The sequence below is a fragment of the Colletotrichum gloeosporioides genome, assembly GCF_011800055.1.
Source record: "Colletotrichum gloeosporioides strain Lc1 chromosome Unknown consensus_7, whole genome shotgun sequence".
NCBI classification, from domain to species: domain Eukaryota; kingdom Fungi; phylum Ascomycota; class Sordariomycetes; order Glomerellales; family Glomerellaceae; genus Colletotrichum; species Colletotrichum gloeosporioides.
In genome coordinates this window covers 545,867-565,080 of record NW_025544652.1, presented here as the reverse complement: position 1 = coordinate 565,080, position 19,214 = coordinate 545,867, and the positions used below count along the sequence as shown (strand labels likewise).

Genomic DNA, 19,214 nt, shown 5'->3' with positions numbered 1-19,214 from the left:
AAAACAAGAAAAAAAAGGAAACAGTTATGGGAACCCAATCATTTACATTCACACACGCACTCCGTTCCCGGGAAGAGAAAAGCCGCTCAACGCCTTTGCTTATGCAATCCCTGCCTCCTTGCTCATCAGTTCCGCCCCTTGTGCCACGGCGTGCTAGCCCTGCTCTGTTCCTCCGCCTGCATTATGTCGTTCTGTTCCCTGAACCATTCCGTCCCTTCGTCGAGATCCACCCTCGAACTCCTCAGCGATTCAAGGTTCTCCCTCGCCTCCCGGATGATCCTCTCCACCTCGGCGTTGCTGGACGGGCGCTTCTTGGCGCGGGCGTCCTGTGATGGCGATGCCGCGCTGTCGGTGGGCCTCTTCCTCTTACTAAGCTGGGACGTCCCGTTGCTTTGCTCAGCGGCGGCGCTGCTGCTGTTAAGAGACTGCGAGAAGCGCCGACGAGCCTCGGCCGCTTTGTCGAGGTCTGCCGACACGCTCCTCCTCCGCTCGGTAGTGTCTCTGTCCAGACCAAAGGAGCCGAGGCCACTGTAGCGTTTGCCGTTGTACCGCATTTCGTCAGCGATTGCTTCCGGGAGAGCAGAACCGTTGGGCATCGTCACGAGGCCCATAGCCTTCAGTCGCCAACGATCGGACACCTTGCTGACGCGCTTCGGTGATGCTTCGGACGGTGTGTAGCGTGACGACGCTGAATGAGCCGACATTGGAGGCAAAGACCTGCGGAAGTCTACGCTACTGCCGAATTCCGCACGAATAGCCTGTGTCTTTGCGCCGCCCGGCCTGGCCGAGACCGACTTGGAGAGACTGTTTGTCGATGTGGTTCTGGCCGGTGGCGGCCGTGTCTTGAATGTGTCGTTGATCGAAGGTGCTTGGATGACTTCGGCGATTGCGGCACGCTCATCTGTAACGCCAGAGAAGATACCGGTTGCGAAAAGAGCCTCTGCTTCGGCCTGGAGGTCTTCTGGCGGGTCGTCTTTCTTAAGTTGCAGGATCTCTCTGAGTTCCTCGACCGGATCAACGCCATGCTGCTCCACCAATTTCCTCCGGGCTTCAGCGACACGGGCGGCCTTCTTCCTTTTCTTCATCTCCTCTTCTCGCATTTCCTTCTGTATCCTCCTCATCTCCTCTCGCTCATGCCTACGAATCTTGCTCAGACGAAGATTTCGGGCAATCTTCTTCCACTGGTAAAAGTATCTGACTGAGAGGGTGCGAACACGGAACTCTCGAGCCTCCGCGAGCGCCTTCTCCTCCTCTTCCTTTCGTATCCTCTCCTCTTCTTCGCGGTGGTACTTTTCAAAGGCATCTGAAACAATTTGCTCGACCATGAACTTTTCGAATTCATGGATCAAGCCATTGTCGCCTTTCACGAACCATTTTGCAAAGTCGCCCATAACATCTTGCTTCGGTAACGGGGCAGCCACTGGTGGTTTGGAAAGAGGTGCAGGGGCGAAAGCCGGGGCCGGGGTAGAAGTCGTAGCAGGGGCCGCTGGGAAAGGACTTGCTTGAGGTGCCGGTACTTGTTTAGGAGTGGGTGGCGTTTCGCTTGGCTGGAAGTTGAACGTCGGCAATGGAGACTGACCTGATGGCGGCGCGGGAGAGGGTAGTTTGCCTAGCTGCGGCGTTGCAGATGTGAGGCCGCTGAACGGTCTTTGCGCGGGGGTTGGCTTCGGCTGCTCAATCGGAGGCTGTGTAGAAGCTAGCGCGCTTTGAGTAGGCAAAGGGGGTTGTATCGATTCCGCTGGTTTCGCAGGCGGTTGGAATGAGATGCCAGAGAAGGGAGATGCTGCAGATGGTGCTCCAACTGCGGCTCCTGCGAAAGGGCTCGGAGGCTTCGAGCCACCGGACGCACCTCCTAGGGGAAACTGTGGTGTCGGTGGCGTCACAGTAATTGCTGGCGAAGAGGTGTCTGCTGATGGTACCGTTGGCTTCGGTAAGGCGGTCTGACTGGCTTCCTGCGTCTTTTGTTGAGCGCTTGGTCCAAATCCAGGAGATGCAAACGAAGGGAAAGCGGGTGCAGAAGGCTTGGAGGTTCCATTTGGTTGCGCTGGTGGTGCGAACGGACTGCCGCCGAAGGGAGAAGTTCCAGGCGCTGGACTGGGCTGGGCAAACGGACTCGACTTCGCAGCGAAAGGGTTCAGAGCAGGCGCTTCTGTTGATGACGCTGGTGGGTTCTGCGCAGAGAATGGATTGAAGGGGTTTGATGGCGCGTCGTTCCCTTGAAAGCCGTTGGTTGCTGTGAAATTTGAAGTTAGCTTATGTTCTTCTCGTTGATGGGTATGCCCCCGCTTGTCTCGGACGCGACGATCTGGACGTTTTGGCGGCCCAAAACGCCTGGGTTTGCGTGGGTTGGTCGATGTGCGCATGATGTAAAGTTACTAGGCCAATACTTTGGCTTCTAAGATTCCATGATGATGTTGTACTGTCCACAGAAGACAAGCAGTTCGAGGTTTTGACGAAGTCGATTTGCGAAGAGTAAAGCGGGGGCGATTTCGAAAAGGGCATTAAATGACACATAGTGATGAAGGTTGAAGTGATGGTAAGAGTGTTCTTTACCTTTGTCGAATGTTGACGCTCCTGCTGGATTGGTCGGGGTGGCTCCTGACATAGCTGAAAAAGGAGAATTGAACACGCCGTTGCCGTTGGCCACGGGTTTCGGAGCAGGTTTAGATGCATCGCTGACAAACAGACCATTATTGGTCGAGGCCAAAGGTGTTTGTTCTGCGGGTGATGATTCGTCTGGTATAGTGCTGTGTATGACTTCCGGAAGGCTGCGTGATCCTCGCTTTCGTTCTACCAGGTTCCGGGAAAAGCTGTGCTGAATTCTTGGCCAGGTCAGGCGGCTTGAGGTGTCTAGGTACTGGACCAGCTCGCCAGAAGGCGATTCCCCATCCACAAAGGTCAATCCATGTTGTTCGGCAAACTCGACAGCCTGGGCCTCCGTGTCAAAGTTGAGAAATCGATTAAGGGTTGAAGGCGTGATGTCTTTCGCTCCGTGCCTAGGTCGGGTATACGCCTTCTTCAAAGATCGAAGTGCCGAACGACGTAATTGGCCCAGATGAATTTCTGCGAAACATGCCATAGTGTAGGATACTTGGCGGCTTTCGACAATCTTGAAATAGGTCCGGTGCGCAGCCGATACTGCCATAGACGGTGCAGAGCCAAGAGGCCCATGGAAATCTGCAGAACTCTGCAAGCTTTCCACAAGAGACACAGCTGTCCTGATCTCGTCCGAATCTGCCCAAAATCGCGAGTCACCCCATTCCTTCTGAACGTCATCCAGGATGTTTGGCTTGTTCGCGCTGAAAAGCAAGTGATAAGCCCTGAACTCGGGTTCATTTTCGCAAATCACGCCGTGCGGTTTGCAGTCGTCGTATGCGAACATCAACGAGAGCAAAGCCTTGCCCAGTTGTTCGATTTCTTGTTGTTCTGAAAAGTCTTCAGGCCTGAAGCCTTCCTGAGAGAGCAAGTGAAGCGATGTGACGTGGAATCTGGCAATCGTCTCGAGGCAGTAAACTTGGTCCTTCATTTCTGCCGGAGCCATTGTGGAGTGGAAGATGAAGTCGCGCCGAATGGCACGCGTCCTGTCCCATAGAAAACCATGCAACACAGGAAGGTTGTCGTCTGTTTGTAGTAGGTCGTCGATCAAGTAGTCCAAAGTTTTCCTCAGAGCCGCCGTAGATCTGACGTCCATGGGTAGTGGAGCTTCCTGTCCAGCCGCGGATCGAGCAAGCTTTTTCACCATCTTTGAAGTGACAGCAAACGTCGTGGCTGAATTCTTCTCGGGGAATTGTACGTCAAACTCGGTTATGCGCGTGATTTTTTCGAAGTCGGGGCACATGGCGTCGCAAATGCCTTTGAAGTCGATCGCGTCTTCTAATCGTTTGGGTTTGTCGGGATCGTCAATTAAGCCCGCGCGCATCAACGATGTCCTAGCACGATCGCGGTAGGTCTTGTAGTCTTCCCTGAACTTGGCCATCGCGGCCTTTTGCTTCGTATTTCCCGGATCGGCAGGCCATTTTGGCGGCGCGATTCCATCCTTCTTCAGCTGGGCAAAGATCCGCTCCGAGTACAGTGTGCCATCGCCGCCAGTGCCGCCGTTCGCATCGTCGGTCTCGTAGTCGGTAGAGTCCGCACCTTTGTGGGAGTCAGTATTTTGAGAGCCGAAGCCACCACGCGACTGTGATGTACCAAAGCCTTTCGCGCCTCTCGTCGCGCCATTCGACCTCGCGCCTGCCGCCTGCGCGGTCTTCTTCTTCCAATCGCCGGGCGTGCTCGTCTTTGTGTTTTTTCGCCTGCGATTGTCGTCTGAGCTCGCGCCGTCGCCGAAGGGATTGACGCCCTTTCGCTTCGTTGAGAGGGTCGTCATTTCGACAGGTTGAGTCTTGTGGTTGCGTTTCGACCGCTTCCCACCGCCGGCGCCAGCCCCATCGAGGCCGGAACCGTAATGATGCTCAGAAGGCTTTCCTCCAAAGCCTCCTGATGATGATGCTCCGAACGGCGGTGAAGTTCTGTCGGGTCTGCTTGGAGGAAAGGAGACCGACGTCATGTCGAAGTCGCGGCTGGGCTTCAAAATGGATGCAGCGAAGCAGCTGGCGTGAGGGTGGAGAACTGGGATGGAGCTGGCCAGCGTTTGCCGCGTGTTTGGCGCGCTTAGCCAATTGGCGTCTACCCAGACCCACAAATATTTCAAGGTGGGGTGCGTTTAATGCTTAAACACACGCCCGTTCAGGAAGGCACTTTGGAATTTGCGATGGTGAATAAACGCTTCAAGTCATTGCTCAGGCGACTTTCAAGCCCAAGTTGAAGTCGGAAAGTTAACGGCAGTCACATGTTTGACGAAAAGCTCAGCGGGTACAATGAGTCGAGGTGATCGAAAGAGAAATCTATTTTGGTGTCGTTTGCTCATTACAGAAACATCTCATGCAGATTACTCTGACACAAAATGAAGGGTATCTCGGTTTCAGCATCTAGATGGCGCTGAATGCCTCAGATATTTGATCCTCAACCTCGTCCACTAACGTGTGCCTTTCCACGCAGACGAGCTGGGCCAAGGCCCCTTCTAATCTCATCCAGCTGCTCGAGTCCGCTTTGTGCCTTGTTCTTTTTGTTTGTCCTCTTTCCAGGCTTAGTGTAGCTACCAAGGAAATCATCCATGATGCTATCAAAGTCACCTCTGGTGGGACCCGTGACACTGGACACCGTTGACATCTCTGAGACTGAAGCCATGTCGTCGCCGCCCATCTCACTTGTGTACTCCTCCTCGATCCTGTCGAATCTAGCATCCAGCAGGGTAAGCTGTTCTGTCCTGACCATTGATGATGAGGTCATGGAGTAGGTAGAAGGGTTGGTGAGGGCACCCTTTCTCTTCTTCTTACGGCCGCCCATCGTTGTCGTTGTCCAGATGGAGGACTGCAGCTCAGATGGGGCAGCCTTGGCTTGGGGCTTGCCCTCCTTTTGATCCTTCTTGAACTTCTTGAAGTCTTCGAGCCAGTCTTCGTTTTGATGCTCTGGCAGCGCCTCTCCCTCGACTGCAGCAACAGGAACCAGCTCAGGCACGCCGTCCTCCTTATACTCCTTTTTTGGCTTCGCTGTTGCATCTGATTCCCAGCCGTCATCGTCGTCATAGTCGTATTGCTCCTCGAACTCATATTCGTCGATCTCCTCATTGTCCCTGGCCAGTTGCTGGAAAATGTCATCATCCTCATCGTCCACGAACGCCTCGTCCTCCAGTGCCTCCAGAACTTCACGCAACCGAGGATCCATATCAGGTTGGAATCCGGCAATCGCATCGGGTATGTTTTGCTGAGATTGGTAGTTCATGCGTGAGAGGTTCTTTGACGGCAGAACGGACTCGTCAAGGATGGCCTCGCTTCTATGCTCGAGATCCATCTGGCGCAAAGCGTCCTCGAGAGATTGCGGTTGCTTTCCCTTGCCCTTGTTCGCTGTGGCTGAGCCCTCGACCCAGACGGCCTCGCCGCCACCCTGATTGAGGTCGCGCATATGCTGCATGTAGTCATACTCGGTGTCGTCGTAGTAGATTCCATACTCTGCGGCCTCGCCCTCGTTGTCTCGAATGCTGGCGGCATCAGACCCAAGGTCGGATGCAAGATCGCTCAGGTGTTTACCCTTATCACCACCGCGCTGGGCGACAGGGTTGAGAACCATGGACGGCGCATTTTCGTCGTGGATGAGCGGGTCATTTTGGGGACGGTGGACGAGGGTGAAATGCTGCGCACTCTTCTTGTCGCTAGGAAGGAGAAAGTCAGTCCGAGGCGCACATCTTCAGAAAACGCACAAAGACTCACATCCACTTTCCCTTCGCCATATTTGCTAATGTTGATACCTCGTGTCAAACAACAAGCTGGTGGTGTCGGGTTTCCGGGCTCAAAGATTGAATGTGTGGGACGAACGGACGTACCCCTCGATCGCATGCGCACCTGGTCGGGCCTCGAAAAAAAAAAGTCCCTTGGTGGGATGGCTTTTTTCTGCGCTTATCGCATGTTATCGTTCTATCGATAAGAGTCCAAGCGGCCGAAAAGGGTTTTTACTTGCAGCGGGGGACTTTTTTGCCCCGCGACCTACGCCATTAATCAGCGGGGCATTGCATTCTCTTCTGACCGATTGCGACGGACTCCCACTTTCTACTATTACTCATATTCAACTCGCTCTCTTGAGCAAATTCTATTTTTTCGTTGGACTATCATTATCGACTGAGACACGAGAAACACCGCAATAATGGTGCTCGCCAAGTCGAAGAAGACGTCTGGTTTGGGCAATGCCCTCATGAACGACCGCTTCGGCAAGGGTCGTGGCACGGACAGAAAGAAGGGCTCATCCATCACGCGAGTGAACCATGCCACCGGAGAAGAGGTAAAATGATGGCCCACGATCATCGCGCACTTATGGCAGTGTTGACAGTGTAATAGTACCTCACGAACGAGCGACAAGAGGCAGCATGGGTCAAGATGCGATCGGTCACAGAGCAAGGCGCTCTCGACGAATTCCTTGCGACAGCAGAGTTGGCTGGAACGGACTTCACCGCCGAGAAGATGAACAACATCAAGATTATACACACCGACCAGAAGAACCCCTATTTACTTTCTGGTGCGGAGGAGAGGGGTGTGATTGCCAAGCAGAAGGCTCACAAAGGACGACTGACCGTACCGAGAAGACCGAAGTGGGATGCGTCCACTACACCTGAAGAGCTGGACAGAGCAGAGAGGGATAGTTTCTTGAACTGGCGCAGAGGTCTTGCTGAGTTGCAGGAGAACAACGATCTGCTAATGACACCATTCGAGCGAAACCTCGAGGTTTGGAGGCAGCTTTGGCGTGTTATTGAGCGTTCGGATCTTGTGGTTCAGATTGTTGATGCGCGAAACCCACTCATGTTCAGATCCGAGGACTTGGAACAATATGTGAAGGAGATCGACACGAAGAAGGAGAACCTCCTCCTTATCAACAAGGCGGATATGTTGACGCTCACCCAACGAAAGACTTGGGCCAAGTACCTGAAGGAGAACGGTATTGCTTACAGATTCTTCTCTGCATTCCTGGCAAAGGAACTTCAGGAGTCGATGGAAAGCGACGAAGAGGAGGAGGAGGATGAGCCCGAAGCCGGCAGCAGCTCTCAAGCCAAGCCTGCGGCGACGAAAGCTGAAGCTGACGAGGAAGAGTCAGAGAGCGATGGCGGAGAGGAAGGTGGTGCTGAGACAAGTGCTGAGGCCGGTGCCGAGACTACACAAGAACAAGTAGAGCTCGAAGATGAGGACACAAGGATCCTGACGGTCGAGGAGCTGGAAGACATCTTCCTGAGCCATGCCCCTGAGAATGCCGGTATGTTTGTGCAAGTGCCTCCAATATCAACAGAGAAGCTAACTGCCAGAATCTAGACCCTGGCCACAAGATGCAGATTGGTCTTGTTGGATACCCCAACGTCGGAAAGTCCTCCACCATCAACGCCCTCATCGGCGCCAAGAAGGTGTCTGTCTCCTCAACACCAGGAAAGACAAAGCACTTCCAGACCATCCACCTCAGCGACAACGTTGTGTTGTGCGATTGCCCTGGTCTTGTTTTCCCTAACTTTGCAAGCACCAAGGCCGACCTCGTTTGCAACGGTGTCCTGCCTATTGATCAACTGCGCGAGTTCACCGGCCCCGCAGGCCTCGTCACTAGGAGAATTCCCAAGCCGTTCCTCGAGGCTGTTTACGGAATCACCATCAAGACCCGCGCAATTGAGGAGGGCGGCACTGGAATTCCCACCGCACAGGAGCTACTTGCTTCTTACGCTAAGGCCAGAGGTTTTCAAACATCAGGTCTGGGTCAGCCTGATGAGTCAAGAGCTTCCAGATATATCCTCAAGGATTACGTCAACGGCAAGCTGTTGTACTGCGAGCCACCGCCGAACACCGTCGACGGCCCCGAATTTAACAACGAGCTCTACGACGCCGCCCATCTACCGGAGAAGCGTCGTGCGGCGCTGGCGGCGTCTCTCGACACCATGTCGCTCGTCGGCGACGACATCTCGATAGCGCCCTCTGACCTGGCAGTGCTCCCTGCCGGCCCCAAATCCAAGCAGATTGACAAGGGTTTCTTCGGAGCCGGCGGCAGCGGTGCTGGCCATCTTAAGATGCCATTCAGCCACAAGTACACCGAGCAGGGCCAGAAGCACCTGAGTGGTAGGAAAGCTCGTGCTATGATTGCTCTGGAAAATGGTGTTGACCCCAAGGACGTGCGCTTGTCCTCTGGCAAGAAGCACTTTAAGGGCGGAGCGAAAAGCAGGAAGGGCAAGAAGAAGGCCGATGAGGATGATGATTAGATACCAATAAAAACGCTGTCATGCTTTTGCGCCAAGAAATGAATGCCTTTGTCCCGTCCCGTTGTAGATCATAGACGAGATAAAATGAACGATGGCTTGAATTACTGAGTATGGAGAAATAATGAGAAAAGGCCTCAGTAAGATGGTGCTGTAGGTACCGCGTACTTTTTAGTGGAGCCTGTCAAGCTTAGCGCGGGTCCCGACGCGTCTTTTCCCAGAGCATCGCGTAAAGTGCTTCTGTCACCACCAGCACAACTCCAAGCTCCTCCAATTGCGCATCTTCACGACAAACATCGGGCCAAACAACCATGCCTGCACAAAAGACGATCACCAAGCCCGAGGAGGTCGGCGAGTCCTCAACTTCTGCGGCCAAGAAGGCTCTGACCGCAGCGTCAAACGGCGCCCCCAACTATGAGCTTCCTTGGTAGGATTCCATTGTCGATGGCAACGAGGCCACATGCTGATGCATTTCTCAGGGTCGAGAAGTACCGTCCCGTTTTCCTTGACGATGTTGTCGGAAACACCGAAACGATCGATCGCCTCAAGATCATTGCGAAGGAAGGAAACATGCCGCACGTCATCATCTCGGGTATGCCTGGTATTGGAAAGACGACAAGTGTGCTCTGTCTAGCAAGACAATTGCTGGGAGACTCATACAAGGAGGCGGTCCTGGAGCTGAACGCTTCTGATGAAAGAGGTACGATTGGTTTGATGCTCTACAGATGCAACCGTTGACATGTTTCCGCAGGTATCGACGTTGTCCGTAACCGCATCAAGGGTTTCGCCCAAAAGAAGGTCACTCTCCCCCAAGGCCGCCACAAGCTTGTCATCCTCGACGAAGCCGACAGCATGACATCGGGCGCGCAGCAAGCGCTTCGCCGCACGATGGAGATCTATTCCAACACAACCCGCTTCGCCTTCGCCTGTAACCAGTCCAACAAAATCATCGAACCTCTCCAGTCTCGTTGCGCAATCCTGCGTTACGCCCGCCTCACCGACGAGCAGGTCGTCAAGCGTTTGCTGCAAATCATCGAGGCTGAAAAGGTCGAGTATAGCGATGACGGCCTCGCTGCGCTCGTCTTCAGTGCCGAAGGCGACATGCGACAGGCCATCAACAACCTGCAATCAACCTTTGCCGGTTTCGGTTTCGTGTCTGGTGACAACGTCTTCAAGGTCGTGGACTCGCCGCACCCGATCAAGGTGCAGGCCATGCTCAAGGCTTGCTACGAGGGCAATGTCGACTCGGCCTTGGACAGTCTGAGGGAGCTTTGGGATCTGGGATACTCGAGCCACGACATTATCAGCACCATGTTCAAGGTTACCAAGACCATTCCCACTCTGAGCGAGCATTCGAAGCTGGAATTCATCAAGGAGATTGGATTTACGCATATGAAGATCTTGGAGGGAGTGCAGACGCTGCTGCAGCTGAGCGGCTGCGTGGCGAGGCTGTGCAAGATCAACATGGATCCCAAGAAATTCGAGGTGCCGTTAAAATGAAACGGATAATCAGCATACCTGCGCAGGCAGGAACTAATGACTTGCATGATTTGGCGTTTGGGGATTTATGTCCGCGATACTTTGACAGTAAAAGCCATGGATTCAATATCCGGTGTCATACAGTAAAATGAAAGCATCTTAGAACATCTCTTGATATCCATAGATGGCCCAGGGCCTCGACCGTGAGGCCACTTACTTCTTTTCCTCAGGGTTCTCGAGAAACTCCTGCTCAAACCTCTCCCACTTGGCCCTGTCCCTCATCAGACGCCTCTGCATTCTGATCCGGGCCTCATACTCTCGTAACCTATGATCCGCTTCCAGCATACTTCCTAACACCATGGCGGACATTTGTATGTAGCTGTCACCCAAGTTAGTCCGTTTCCGAGTACCATCAGCAGTGTCGCGTGACGCATTACCATTTGAACTGGATAGTGAGACCTTTGTACAACGGCGAGAACTTCCACGCTGCTGCACCCAACACCGCAGCGCCGATGCCCCATCTTGCGGCGCCGACGACGGCACCCCGGGTAGCTTCCCACGCGGCGTCATTGGCCTCGGCGCTCTTCATCTGGTCGTGCGACTTCATCTTGTGCGCATGGCGGCCGGGGCGGGCTGCGGAGAGGAGAGGGTGATGACGTCGGTGATGAGCTCCTCTAATCCGATAATGAACCGATGAATCTCGTGTGAATCGAGGTGCGCGCAATCGGTAGCACTTAGGCCTGGACGAGAACCGCGTATCTTCAAGGAGGAAAGGGTTGAGACTCCCAAATTATGATTGGTGAGAATCGTACGATAGCTCTCACTGGAAGGCTCACAATGTCGAAAGGCCTTTTTTACTCCATCAGTCCCCGAAGGTAGACAAGTTGAACGGCGAAGTGGGACGAGAGCAGACGCCGAAGCGCAACCCCTGCAACGTCCATCAGCGCGTCCCGATCTCCTGAGGCGGGTTCCATCCAGTGGGGGTTGCGCTCACTGAGACCCCGCCGATGCCGCCGACCCCAAGTCTGCAGGGGCCCTTGGTGCTATCCAAAGCTTATCAACTCCAACAATTTCCATGCCACCTCCTGAGTCTTCTCCAATGGCGCAAGACGAGTCTGTTGCCGATGCTGAGAAGGAGGTGCTGGAGTTGGAAGCGCGTCTGGCCGCGGCGAGGGGCAAGTTGAAGAGTCTCAGTGGACAGAATGAGGATCACTCATTACCATCAAGAAGTCTCCCGAAACCATCATGTCAGCCACCCATCTCGCAACGTCTCAAGAAATTCTCACAACTAACACACTCAAGCCTCACTCACAACATCAAACCACTATCACCTCCTTCTCTCAGACTCGGCCCTTCCACTAGGCTCATTCGCCTTCAGCAGCGGTCTCGAGTCTTATCTAGCCCACACGCGAGGTCGCTCCTCCTTCAACATCTTCCTACCAGAATCCATTTCGGCTTACGCCTCGACAACGCTCCCCTTCGTTCTCGCAGCGCATCGCGATCCCTCTGCGGTCGCGGAGCTGGACGACTTCCTCGACGCAGCAATCATCTGCACCGTTGGCCGTCGCGCCTCCATAGCGCAAGGCCGCGCACTACTCTCCATCTGGGAACGCTCCTTCGCCTCATCTCTGCCCCGCGATGTCGTCGAGACATTACAGCCGTACGCGGTCATGTTAAAGTCTGCGTCGTCCAGACCGAGCGCCGATGAGTCTGCTGATCCGCCGTTGGTGTTTGCCCATCTGGCGCCCCTTTTCGGGGCCATCTGCAACTTGGTCGGTCTCACCCTGCATCAGACGGCGTACGTCTTCATGATGGGCCACATCAAGGCTCTGGTATCGGCGGCTGTGAGAGCGAGCATGTTTGGGCCATATCAGGCGCAGAAGGTCCTCGCCAGTGGTCAGGTGCAACAAATCATCACTGCGGCTATCGAGAGGGAGTGGGAGACACCAGTAGAGCGAGCCGGGCAGACGATGCCCGTCATGGATTTATGGATAGGCAGACACGAAGTTCTGTATTCACGAATATTCAACAGTTGAATTCTTCAGGTCGCAAGCCTGTGTCCCTCGATGTTCCATTATCAACGGGTATCATGATCGCTTTTGTCAATTATTGTACAATGCCCCTGGTCCTCAACGTGCTCACTCATCATCATCGTCGCTGTCGTATGCGACTAATGGTCCCGCAGACGCGGCGGGTTTCGGCTTCGATGCCACTGCTACCTTGGCAGTGTTCAAGGCTGCCAAGGTGCTGTTAGAGAAGATGCCACCAGACAGGATGGGCTGCTCCTGCGGCGCAGGCAGGGCTTGGTACTGCGCCTGGTTTGCAGCGTCCCCATTCTCAAGCATAGGTCGCTCCTGATATTCTACCTCAAAGCCCTCCCGCCCGACGGGGTTCACAGCGTTCGCGCCGCGGGCGAAGTGAACCTCGTCCGGCGCCTCGTAGCCCTCGAGCCCGTAGCTGCTCTCAATCTTTCTCCTTTTCCTGGCTTCAGGGTCTTTGCCCTCAATCTCTGCGACGAACTCCGCTGGCAGTGCCCTGCGGATGGCCTCGGCGGCTTGCTCCTCGATTCGTCTCGCCTCGCGCGCCTGGGCCATGGGGTTCGGGTCGGCTGTCGCCCAGCGGACGTTGAGAACCTCTTCGTGGTCCAACGACTGGTGTGCCATTGCCTCCTTGGCAAATTGCGCATTCGCCTCGTTGGTGTATGTGATGAAAGCAACTCCGCGTGTATTGAGCACACGAACTATACAGACGTTAGCGGTAGGCCAGAAATGAAAAGGGATTGATGAACATACTTCGCTCAATTTGCCCCCATTCTGCGAAATGACGCGCCACAATTTCTTCGATATCATCCGTAACATGTATCCTTCCCACATAGATGGTTCGGTTCTGCCTCATGAAGCTGCCAACACCGCCCATGTCGTCTCTGTAGTCGGAATGCTTGTCTCGTCCAAAGCAGTCCACGTTCGGGTTGAACAGGTCGTGGATACCCGGCAACCGGTGCAGGTATTCGCAGTCCTGACCCTTGGGACAAATTCCTCTTGCGAAGAAGAGACAAAAGTAGCTCCCCGTGACCTTGTCGGCCCTTGTGTATCCGCTGTCTTTCGCGACATTGCAGCGTCCCTTTGCGTGGGTTTTCGACAGGTACTTGTCCTCGCGGTCACCGCCAGACCACTTGTTGTACCAGATGTTGAAGATCGTTCCGGTCTGCGGCGGGGGCTCGGAGGTGATGAAGGACGGGTCGACCTGCGGACGCGCCGGGCGCTTCTTCTTGCGGATGATCTTCTTGACTTTCCTCTCTGCCGGCGCGGCGACTTCGGTGTTGGTCGTCGTCAGCGCCGTTTCTTGTGCCTCGGGCGCATCGACATCTTGGATTCTGGCGACGGCAACTTCCTCGTCTGACATGATTGCGTTTGCGTATACTCGTACTCGTGGAATCGCGGGTTGTGATGAGCAAATTGTCGAGAGAATGTTGTCGCCAGATGAATTTCTAGGTTCGCCGCGCGACGCATTAGGTAAGCCTTACCGCGTTCTTCAATGTGTGGCGCAGTAGCTGTGGTTCAGGGCGGTGAGTGGGACCCATGCCGGTGGAAGCAGCCCCGCGGTAAATTCTGCCACGGCCATCGTCTTCCCACGCCTTGGAGTGTGGCTGCCCCACCTTGGAACCTGTGAAGCCTTCATCGACTCGACGTAGACGCATTCTTCGTGCCATCTTTGAATTATTTTAGACGGGGTTTTCGGAGTCTTTAGACTCTGAACAGATAAGCCGCCAAGATGGTCAACATTACGGAAAAGATCAAGGAGTATGGCTCCCCGCCGAATCAGTATGAGCAGGATAACTGACGATGAGGGATCAGGATTGAGGAGGAGATGAGAAAGACGCAGAGTAAGCGCGCTATCACCGAATGACGGGGCTGTCTTTTCGGAAAGATTCATCTTCATCCGGGCAACCTAGATTCTGGGCCAGACCTGCCTTTCGCGGCTTTGCACTCCACCTAGGGCAGCACAGATGTACGGTTCTAGGATGGGTTGAAATTGCCGAAGAGAACCAGGCATTGGGCCCTTTTTTGATCTGCGACATTTACTGACAATTTCTAGAGAACAAGGCCACTGGTATGTTGTGATGGAAAGCGCATTGTCTGAAAACTATTAACCATCCCCTTTCAGAATATCATCTGGGTCTCCTCAAGGGGTAAGCTGCCCCGTAAACCTTTTTGATACCATAGCACTGACATAACGACAGTAAACTCGCGCGTCTAAGAGCACAGCTTCTGGAACCCGGTCCAGGTTCAGGAGGTGGTGGCGGTGCCGGCTTCGACGTCAGCAAAAGTGGTGATGCAAGAATAGCCCTCGTCGGCTTCCCCTCCGTCGGAAAATCCACATTCTTATCCAAGGTCACCAAGACGAGGTCGGAAGTCGCATCTTATGCCTTCACAACACTCACAGCCATCCCCGGTGTCCTCGAGTACGGCGGCGCCGAGATCCAGCTGCTCGATCTGCCCGGTATCATCGAGGGTGCCGCCGAGGGCAAGGGTAGAGGAAGACAGGTCATCTCCGCGGCCAAGACCAGCGACATGATTCTCATGGTCCTGGACGCGACCAAGAAGGCGGAGCAAAGGGCCCTGCTCGAGGCCGAACTGGAAGCCGTCGGCATCCGTCTGAACAGAGAACCTCCGTAAGAGATCCCCTCTTCACAAACCTCGTCCAAGCTAACTCCCCGCAGCAACATTTACCTCAAAGCAAAGAAGGCCGGTGGCATGAAAATCACCTTCCAATCCCCCCCAAAGGCCATGGACGAGAAGATGATCTTCAACATCCTGCGCGACTACAAGATCCTCAACTGCGAGGTCCTCGTGCGCGACGAGAACGCCACCGTCGACGACCTCATCGACGTCATCATGAAGGACCACCGCAAGTACATCAAGTGCCTGTACGTCTACAACAAGATCGACAGCGTCTCGCTCGACTTCCTCGACAAGCTCGCGCGCGAGCCCCACACGGTCGTCATGAGTTGCGAGCTCGACCTCGGCATCCAGGACGTCGTCGACCGCTGCTGGCAGGAGCTCAAGCTCATCCGCATCTACACGAAGCGCAAGGGCATCGACCCCGACTTCGGCGAGGCGCTGATTGTGCGCAGCAACAGCACGATTGAGGACGTGTGCGATCGTATCCACCGGACGCTCAAGGAGACATTCAAGTATGCGCTTGTCTGGGGCGCGAGTGCGCGACATGTGCCGCAGAGGGTGGGCTTGGGACATGCCGTGGCGGATGAGGATGTGGTTTACATTGTGAGCGCCTGGAAGGCGTAGACAACATGATACGAGAGCATACGAATGGGACGAAGTGGTTTAGTGCGTGAGGAGTTGTATTTTCTGCCCAGGCGAAGCTGCATGTGGCCAGCCGATGAATACAGTCCCTCCCAGAATCCTAGCCATTAAAAAGAACTAGAGGAGAGACAGAGAAAGAAAGAAAAAGCTGATATCGTTTCGTGTCATGTCATGGTACAGTCCCTTTATCCTAAAGCAAGACAATGGTACCCCCGTTGAACGCCGATGCCCCATGCCCCTCTGAAAACATCAAGAGGAGGCTGCAGGTTCAATAACCTGCCAGAAAGAACCGTGAAAACAACCCGAGAGAACCCATCCCATCATCAAAAGCTTTTGTACTTTGGTAAAGAAGATGCGACGAGTCGACTTCAGAAGGCGTTCTCCTTGGGTGAGGCGGTTTTGGAGCTGAAGAGGTTGCTGCCACCAACCTTCTTGGCGGAAGCCTGGGCGAAGAGAGACTTGGGCTTGACCCTGTGATGAAGCGATTAGCATCGCTGCTGGATGGGATGCTTGGGGGAAAAGAAGAGCGACTTACTTGCCAACCTGCTTGTTGCGGAGGGCGTTGAGCTTGGCGGTGCAGGGACTCATGATGTTGTCAGAAGGGGAGATGTAGTCCTTGGAGCTGTTGTCGCAGTGGTCAGCACTGCAGTCTGGTGTTGTTGAGGTCGAGGGCTTTCCTACTTCTCCTGGGCCATCTTGTCCTGCAGGACCTGACGGTGGTACTCCATGCTCTTGACCTCCTTGGTGGCCGAGTCGGTCTTAGCGACAACGGGCGTGTTGGTGGACTTCTCGGTAAGAACGTTGGGAGACATGGCTGCTGATAGACTGTCTGTTGATTTGCTAGAAGTTTGATGTATGCGCGGTGCAGCAAGGTGCAGAGTTGCAGATGGTATTGGCGATGCGATGCGATTGAGGTGTGTGTGGCAGGTAGAGCTTGGAAGAGGCACAAGACCGTATGTAGGGAGTTGTGGATTTACTTCGGGTGTGGATGGGAAATCGGGGCCAATGCAGAATGGGAAGAAAGGCTTTGTATTTGAATGCGAGTGGTTATGCGCTGCGCACCAGGTCTGCCGTGGAGTGTTTATGACGTTCGTGAATGGATGTGAAAAAGATGCACGCCTGGCCCGTGGAGTAGTTGCTGGGCTGTAGAAGTAAACGAATTTTCGGCCAGTTGACGGGGCAACCAGGGAAACGAAACGGTCGCGCTGGTGTGTCGCCGGTCGTGGTGGACAGGGGTTCAGGGGTTTAAAGTGGAAGGAGTTTTGCTGGGTGGGCACCTATGGAATGCGGGCCTCACTGGGCTTACCGGGAAGGGGGAGGGAAGTTGTTAGCGTTGTCAGGCCTTCTGCGGAAGGATGCCCAAGGTCAGTTGTCCGTGTGATGGTGCGCTGTCAGGTTTTTCGCCGGTTCTAGCGGGCTTCCCAGGTAACCCCGTCACCCCCTTGGGCCCTCCCGGCGCGCGTTGCTACCCGGATCCGACTGGACTTGTCCTCGATCACAGCCTAAGGTGTTCGTTCGGTGTTGTGTTGTGCATTGCATCTCGTCCCTCTGTGGAGTTGCCTTGACCCCTCCTCCATCTCCTGCTAGTGGGGATGGGAGAAGAGTCAAGCATCCCGGGAAGGGTTGCATCTGTGTGTACATCGCAACCAGTCAGTGCTCCTGGCATGCGCTGGTCTCGAACTGTTGGGAGGACATCTCCAAGGTGACCGGCCTCGGAGCTTAATGCCGCATGGTTTATGATAAGCATCCCCAGAGTACGCATGGCCAGACAGTGGGATCGACTGCAAGTGACTCACAGGAACGGCGGGCCAACGGTCAAAGGATCTACACGCGTTCCATTTCCAGTGGCACCTGTTTGCTGTACACAATATGCGATTCAAACTACATGGTAAAAGCAGGGGCTAGCAACCTATATTACAACTTGGAGCGGTTGATGTTGGCTCCGGGCTGGAACCTCTGGGTCTTGTATTGCGCCAGCAATTGGTCAGACTTCTGCTTCTGCCACTGGATCTTTTCCGTAACCTCCTTGCCCCGCTTGTTCTCGTTGCGGCCCACCTGCTGCAGATGCACCTCGTCGGGACCGTCAGCGAGACGAAGCGTCCTGATGTTGGCCCAGGAGCTGGCGAGGGGCGTGTCCTGGCAGACGCCGGCCGCACCGAAGGCCTGGATGGCACGGTCAATGACCGTCAGTGCCGTCTGCGGGACGAGGACCTTGGCTTCGGCAATTTCCTTGAGGGCCTTCTTCGGGCCGTGGTCGTCCATCTTAATGGCTGCGTTGAGGACAACCAGGCGCGCCGCGTCGATTTCGATGCGCGACTTGGCTACCCACTCCAGAATGACGCCGTGTTCCCTGAGCTGCTTGCCAAAGGGGGTCTTGGTCGGGTCGTTGATGCGCATCAGCATCCATTCGAGAGCGCGCTCAGCCTAGGGGATGTGTCAGTCAATGATCACAGGTGTCGCTTTCTTCTGAACTTACAGCTCCAATGGTGCGCATGGCATGGTGAATACGGCCGGGTCCAAGTCTGCCCTGGATAATCTCAAAGCCGCAACCCTCGCCGAGAACGAGGTTGCTAGCGGGCACGCGAACATCCTTGAAACTGATGTGGCCATGGCCGTGAGGGGCGTCATCGTAGCCGTAGACGTTCAGCATGCGGTGGATGGTAATGCCCTTGGTTTCCGCAGGGACCAAAATAACGGACTGCTGCTTGTAGGTGTCCTTGTTGCTGGGATCGCTCTTGCCCATGACTATGTAGATTGAGCATCTAGGGTCGCCGGCACCGCTCGACCACCATTTCTACTGCTGTCAGCACTCAACTCCTCCGCTTGCGAGCATCTTCAAAGCTTACCGAGCCGTTGAGGACGTATTCGTTGCCCTCCTTGCGCATGCTAAGCTGGATGTTGGTAGCATCCGACGACGCGACATCAGGCTCCGTCATCAAGAACGCAGAGCGAATCTCGCCGTCCATCAGGGCCTTCAGCCACTTGTTCTTCTGTTCCTCGTTGCCGTACTTGGCCAGCACCTCCATGTTACCGGTATCGGGCGCCGCGCAGTTGACAGCCTCAGAGGCGACCCTCGACTTGCCGAGCCACTCAGCCATCAAACCGTACTCGAGGTTCGTGAAGCCGGGAGACTCCTTGTAGTGGCCCTTGGGCAGGAACATGTTCCACAGGCCGAGCTTCTTGGCCTTGACCTTAAGGTCGTCGACGATGGGCGGGTGGTGGTTCCATCTCGCGTCGCCCTGGCCGATCTGAGCTTCCAGTACGGGGTCGGCACTGTATGCGCCGGCGTGTCAGCATCGTGAAGGATAGGCCTGCGCTGCAATGGAGGTGCAACTGTGCTTACGGAATGCATTCCTCCTCGACGAACTTCGCGACGGCATCGAGCGCCTCCTTGGCGCGATCGCTGAGGCGATCCAGGACCTGGTGGCGAGCTGGTTAGCTAGCGAGACCGAGCTCTCCCCGCAGCAAGCACCTACAATGGCTGGAACTCTGGACGTCATCTTTGCAACAATGGGACACAGATAAACCGATGTAGATGGAACAAAACTTTCTCAGGGTGGTTTATCAGAATTGGTTGCGTAGGCCAGGAGTACAGAGAA

General features: G+C 54.9%; 10 protein-coding genes across 10 annotated transcripts; 4 read left to right on the top strand and 6 right to left on the bottom strand.

Moving 5' to 3' along the window:
• Nucleotides 1-125: 125 nt before the first annotated feature.
• GCG54_00001581 (SAC3 family protein 1) lies at nt 126-4,546 on the bottom strand (the record flags this gene model as incomplete). Its single annotated transcript, XM_045401695.1, has 2 exons — nt 126-2,233; nt 2,554-4,546. 2 exons carry the CDS (start codon nt 4,544-4,546, stop codon nt 126-128), a joined length of 4,101 nt encoding a protein of 1,366 aa, XP_045270424.1.
• A 455-nt stretch (nt 4,547-5,001) lies between these two features.
• GCG54_00001580 (Protein LTV1) lies at nt 5,002-6,325 on the bottom strand (the record flags this gene model as incomplete). Its single annotated transcript, XM_045401694.1, has 2 exons — nt 5,002-6,247; nt 6,306-6,325. The coding sequence occupies 2 exons, from the start codon at nt 6,323-6,325 to the stop codon at nt 5,002-5,004; spliced, it is 1,266 nt and encodes a 421-aa protein (XP_045270423.1).
• Nucleotides 6,326-6,735: 410 nt separating this feature from the next.
• Nucleotides 6,736-8,815, top strand: GCG54_00001579 (Large subunit GTPase 1; the record flags this gene model as incomplete). The annotated part of the gene is made up of 3 exons (XM_045401693.1): nt 6,736-6,870; nt 6,927-7,833; nt 7,890-8,815. The coding sequence occupies 3 exons, from the start codon at nt 6,736-6,738 to the stop codon at nt 8,813-8,815; spliced, it is 1,968 nt and encodes a 655-aa protein (XP_045270422.1).
• Nucleotides 8,816-9,123: 308 nt separating this feature from the next.
• On the top strand, nt 9,124-10,312 carry GCG54_00001578 (Replication factor C subunit 4; the record flags this gene model as incomplete). Its single annotated transcript, XM_045401692.1, has 3 exons — nt 9,124-9,239; nt 9,292-9,512; nt 9,564-10,312. 3 exons carry the CDS (start codon nt 9,124-9,126, stop codon nt 10,310-10,312), a joined length of 1,086 nt encoding a protein of 361 aa, XP_045270421.1.
• A 192-nt stretch (nt 10,313-10,504) lies between these two features.
• Nucleotides 10,505-10,898, bottom strand: GCG54_00001577 (uncharacterized protein; the record flags this gene model as incomplete). The annotated part of the gene is made up of 2 exons (XM_045401691.1): nt 10,505-10,670; nt 10,729-10,898. 2 exons carry the CDS (start codon nt 10,896-10,898, stop codon nt 10,505-10,507), a joined length of 336 nt encoding a protein of 111 aa, XP_045270420.1.
• A 468-nt stretch (nt 10,899-11,366) lies between these two features.
• On the top strand, nt 11,367-12,327 carry GCG54_00001576 (putative urease accessory protein UreF-like; the record flags this gene model as incomplete). The annotated part of the gene is made up of 2 exons (XM_045401690.1): nt 11,367-11,538; nt 11,594-12,327. 2 exons carry the CDS (start codon nt 11,367-11,369, stop codon nt 12,325-12,327), a joined length of 906 nt encoding a protein of 301 aa, XP_045270419.1.
• Nucleotides 12,328-12,429: 102 nt separating this feature from the next.
• Nucleotides 12,430-13,693, bottom strand: GCG54_00001575 (Pre-mRNA-splicing factor CWC2; the record flags this gene model as incomplete). The annotated part of the gene is made up of 2 exons (XM_045401689.1): nt 12,430-13,031; nt 13,084-13,693. 2 exons carry the CDS (start codon nt 13,691-13,693, stop codon nt 12,430-12,432), a joined length of 1,212 nt encoding a protein of 403 aa, XP_045270418.1.
• Nucleotides 13,694-14,062: 369 nt separating this feature from the next.
• GCG54_00001574 (Ribosome-interacting GTPase 2) lies at nt 14,063-15,597 on the top strand (the record flags this gene model as incomplete). The annotated part of the gene is made up of 5 exons (XM_045401688.1): nt 14,063-14,112; nt 14,146-14,174; nt 14,456-14,480; nt 14,532-14,963; nt 15,012-15,597. 5 exons carry the CDS (start codon nt 14,063-14,065, stop codon nt 15,595-15,597), a joined length of 1,122 nt encoding a protein of 373 aa, XP_045270417.1.
• Nucleotides 15,598-15,983: 386 nt separating this feature from the next.
• On the bottom strand, nt 15,984-16,427 carry GCG54_00001573 (uncharacterized protein; the record flags this gene model as incomplete). The annotated part of the gene is made up of 3 exons (XM_045401687.1): nt 15,984-16,086; nt 16,151-16,258; nt 16,297-16,427. The coding sequence occupies 3 exons, from the start codon at nt 16,425-16,427 to the stop codon at nt 15,984-15,986; spliced, it is 342 nt and encodes a 113-aa protein (XP_045270416.1).
• A 1,102-nt stretch (nt 16,428-17,529) lies between these two features.
• Nucleotides 17,530-19,115, bottom strand: GCG54_00001572 (Acyl-CoA dehydrogenase family member 11; the record flags this gene model as incomplete). The annotated part of the gene is made up of 5 exons (XM_045401686.1): nt 17,530-18,039; nt 18,092-18,409; nt 18,462-18,888; nt 18,959-19,035; nt 19,092-19,115. 5 exons carry the CDS (start codon nt 19,113-19,115, stop codon nt 17,530-17,532), a joined length of 1,356 nt encoding a protein of 451 aa, XP_045270415.1.
• Nucleotides 19,116-19,214: the final 99 nt, after the last annotated feature.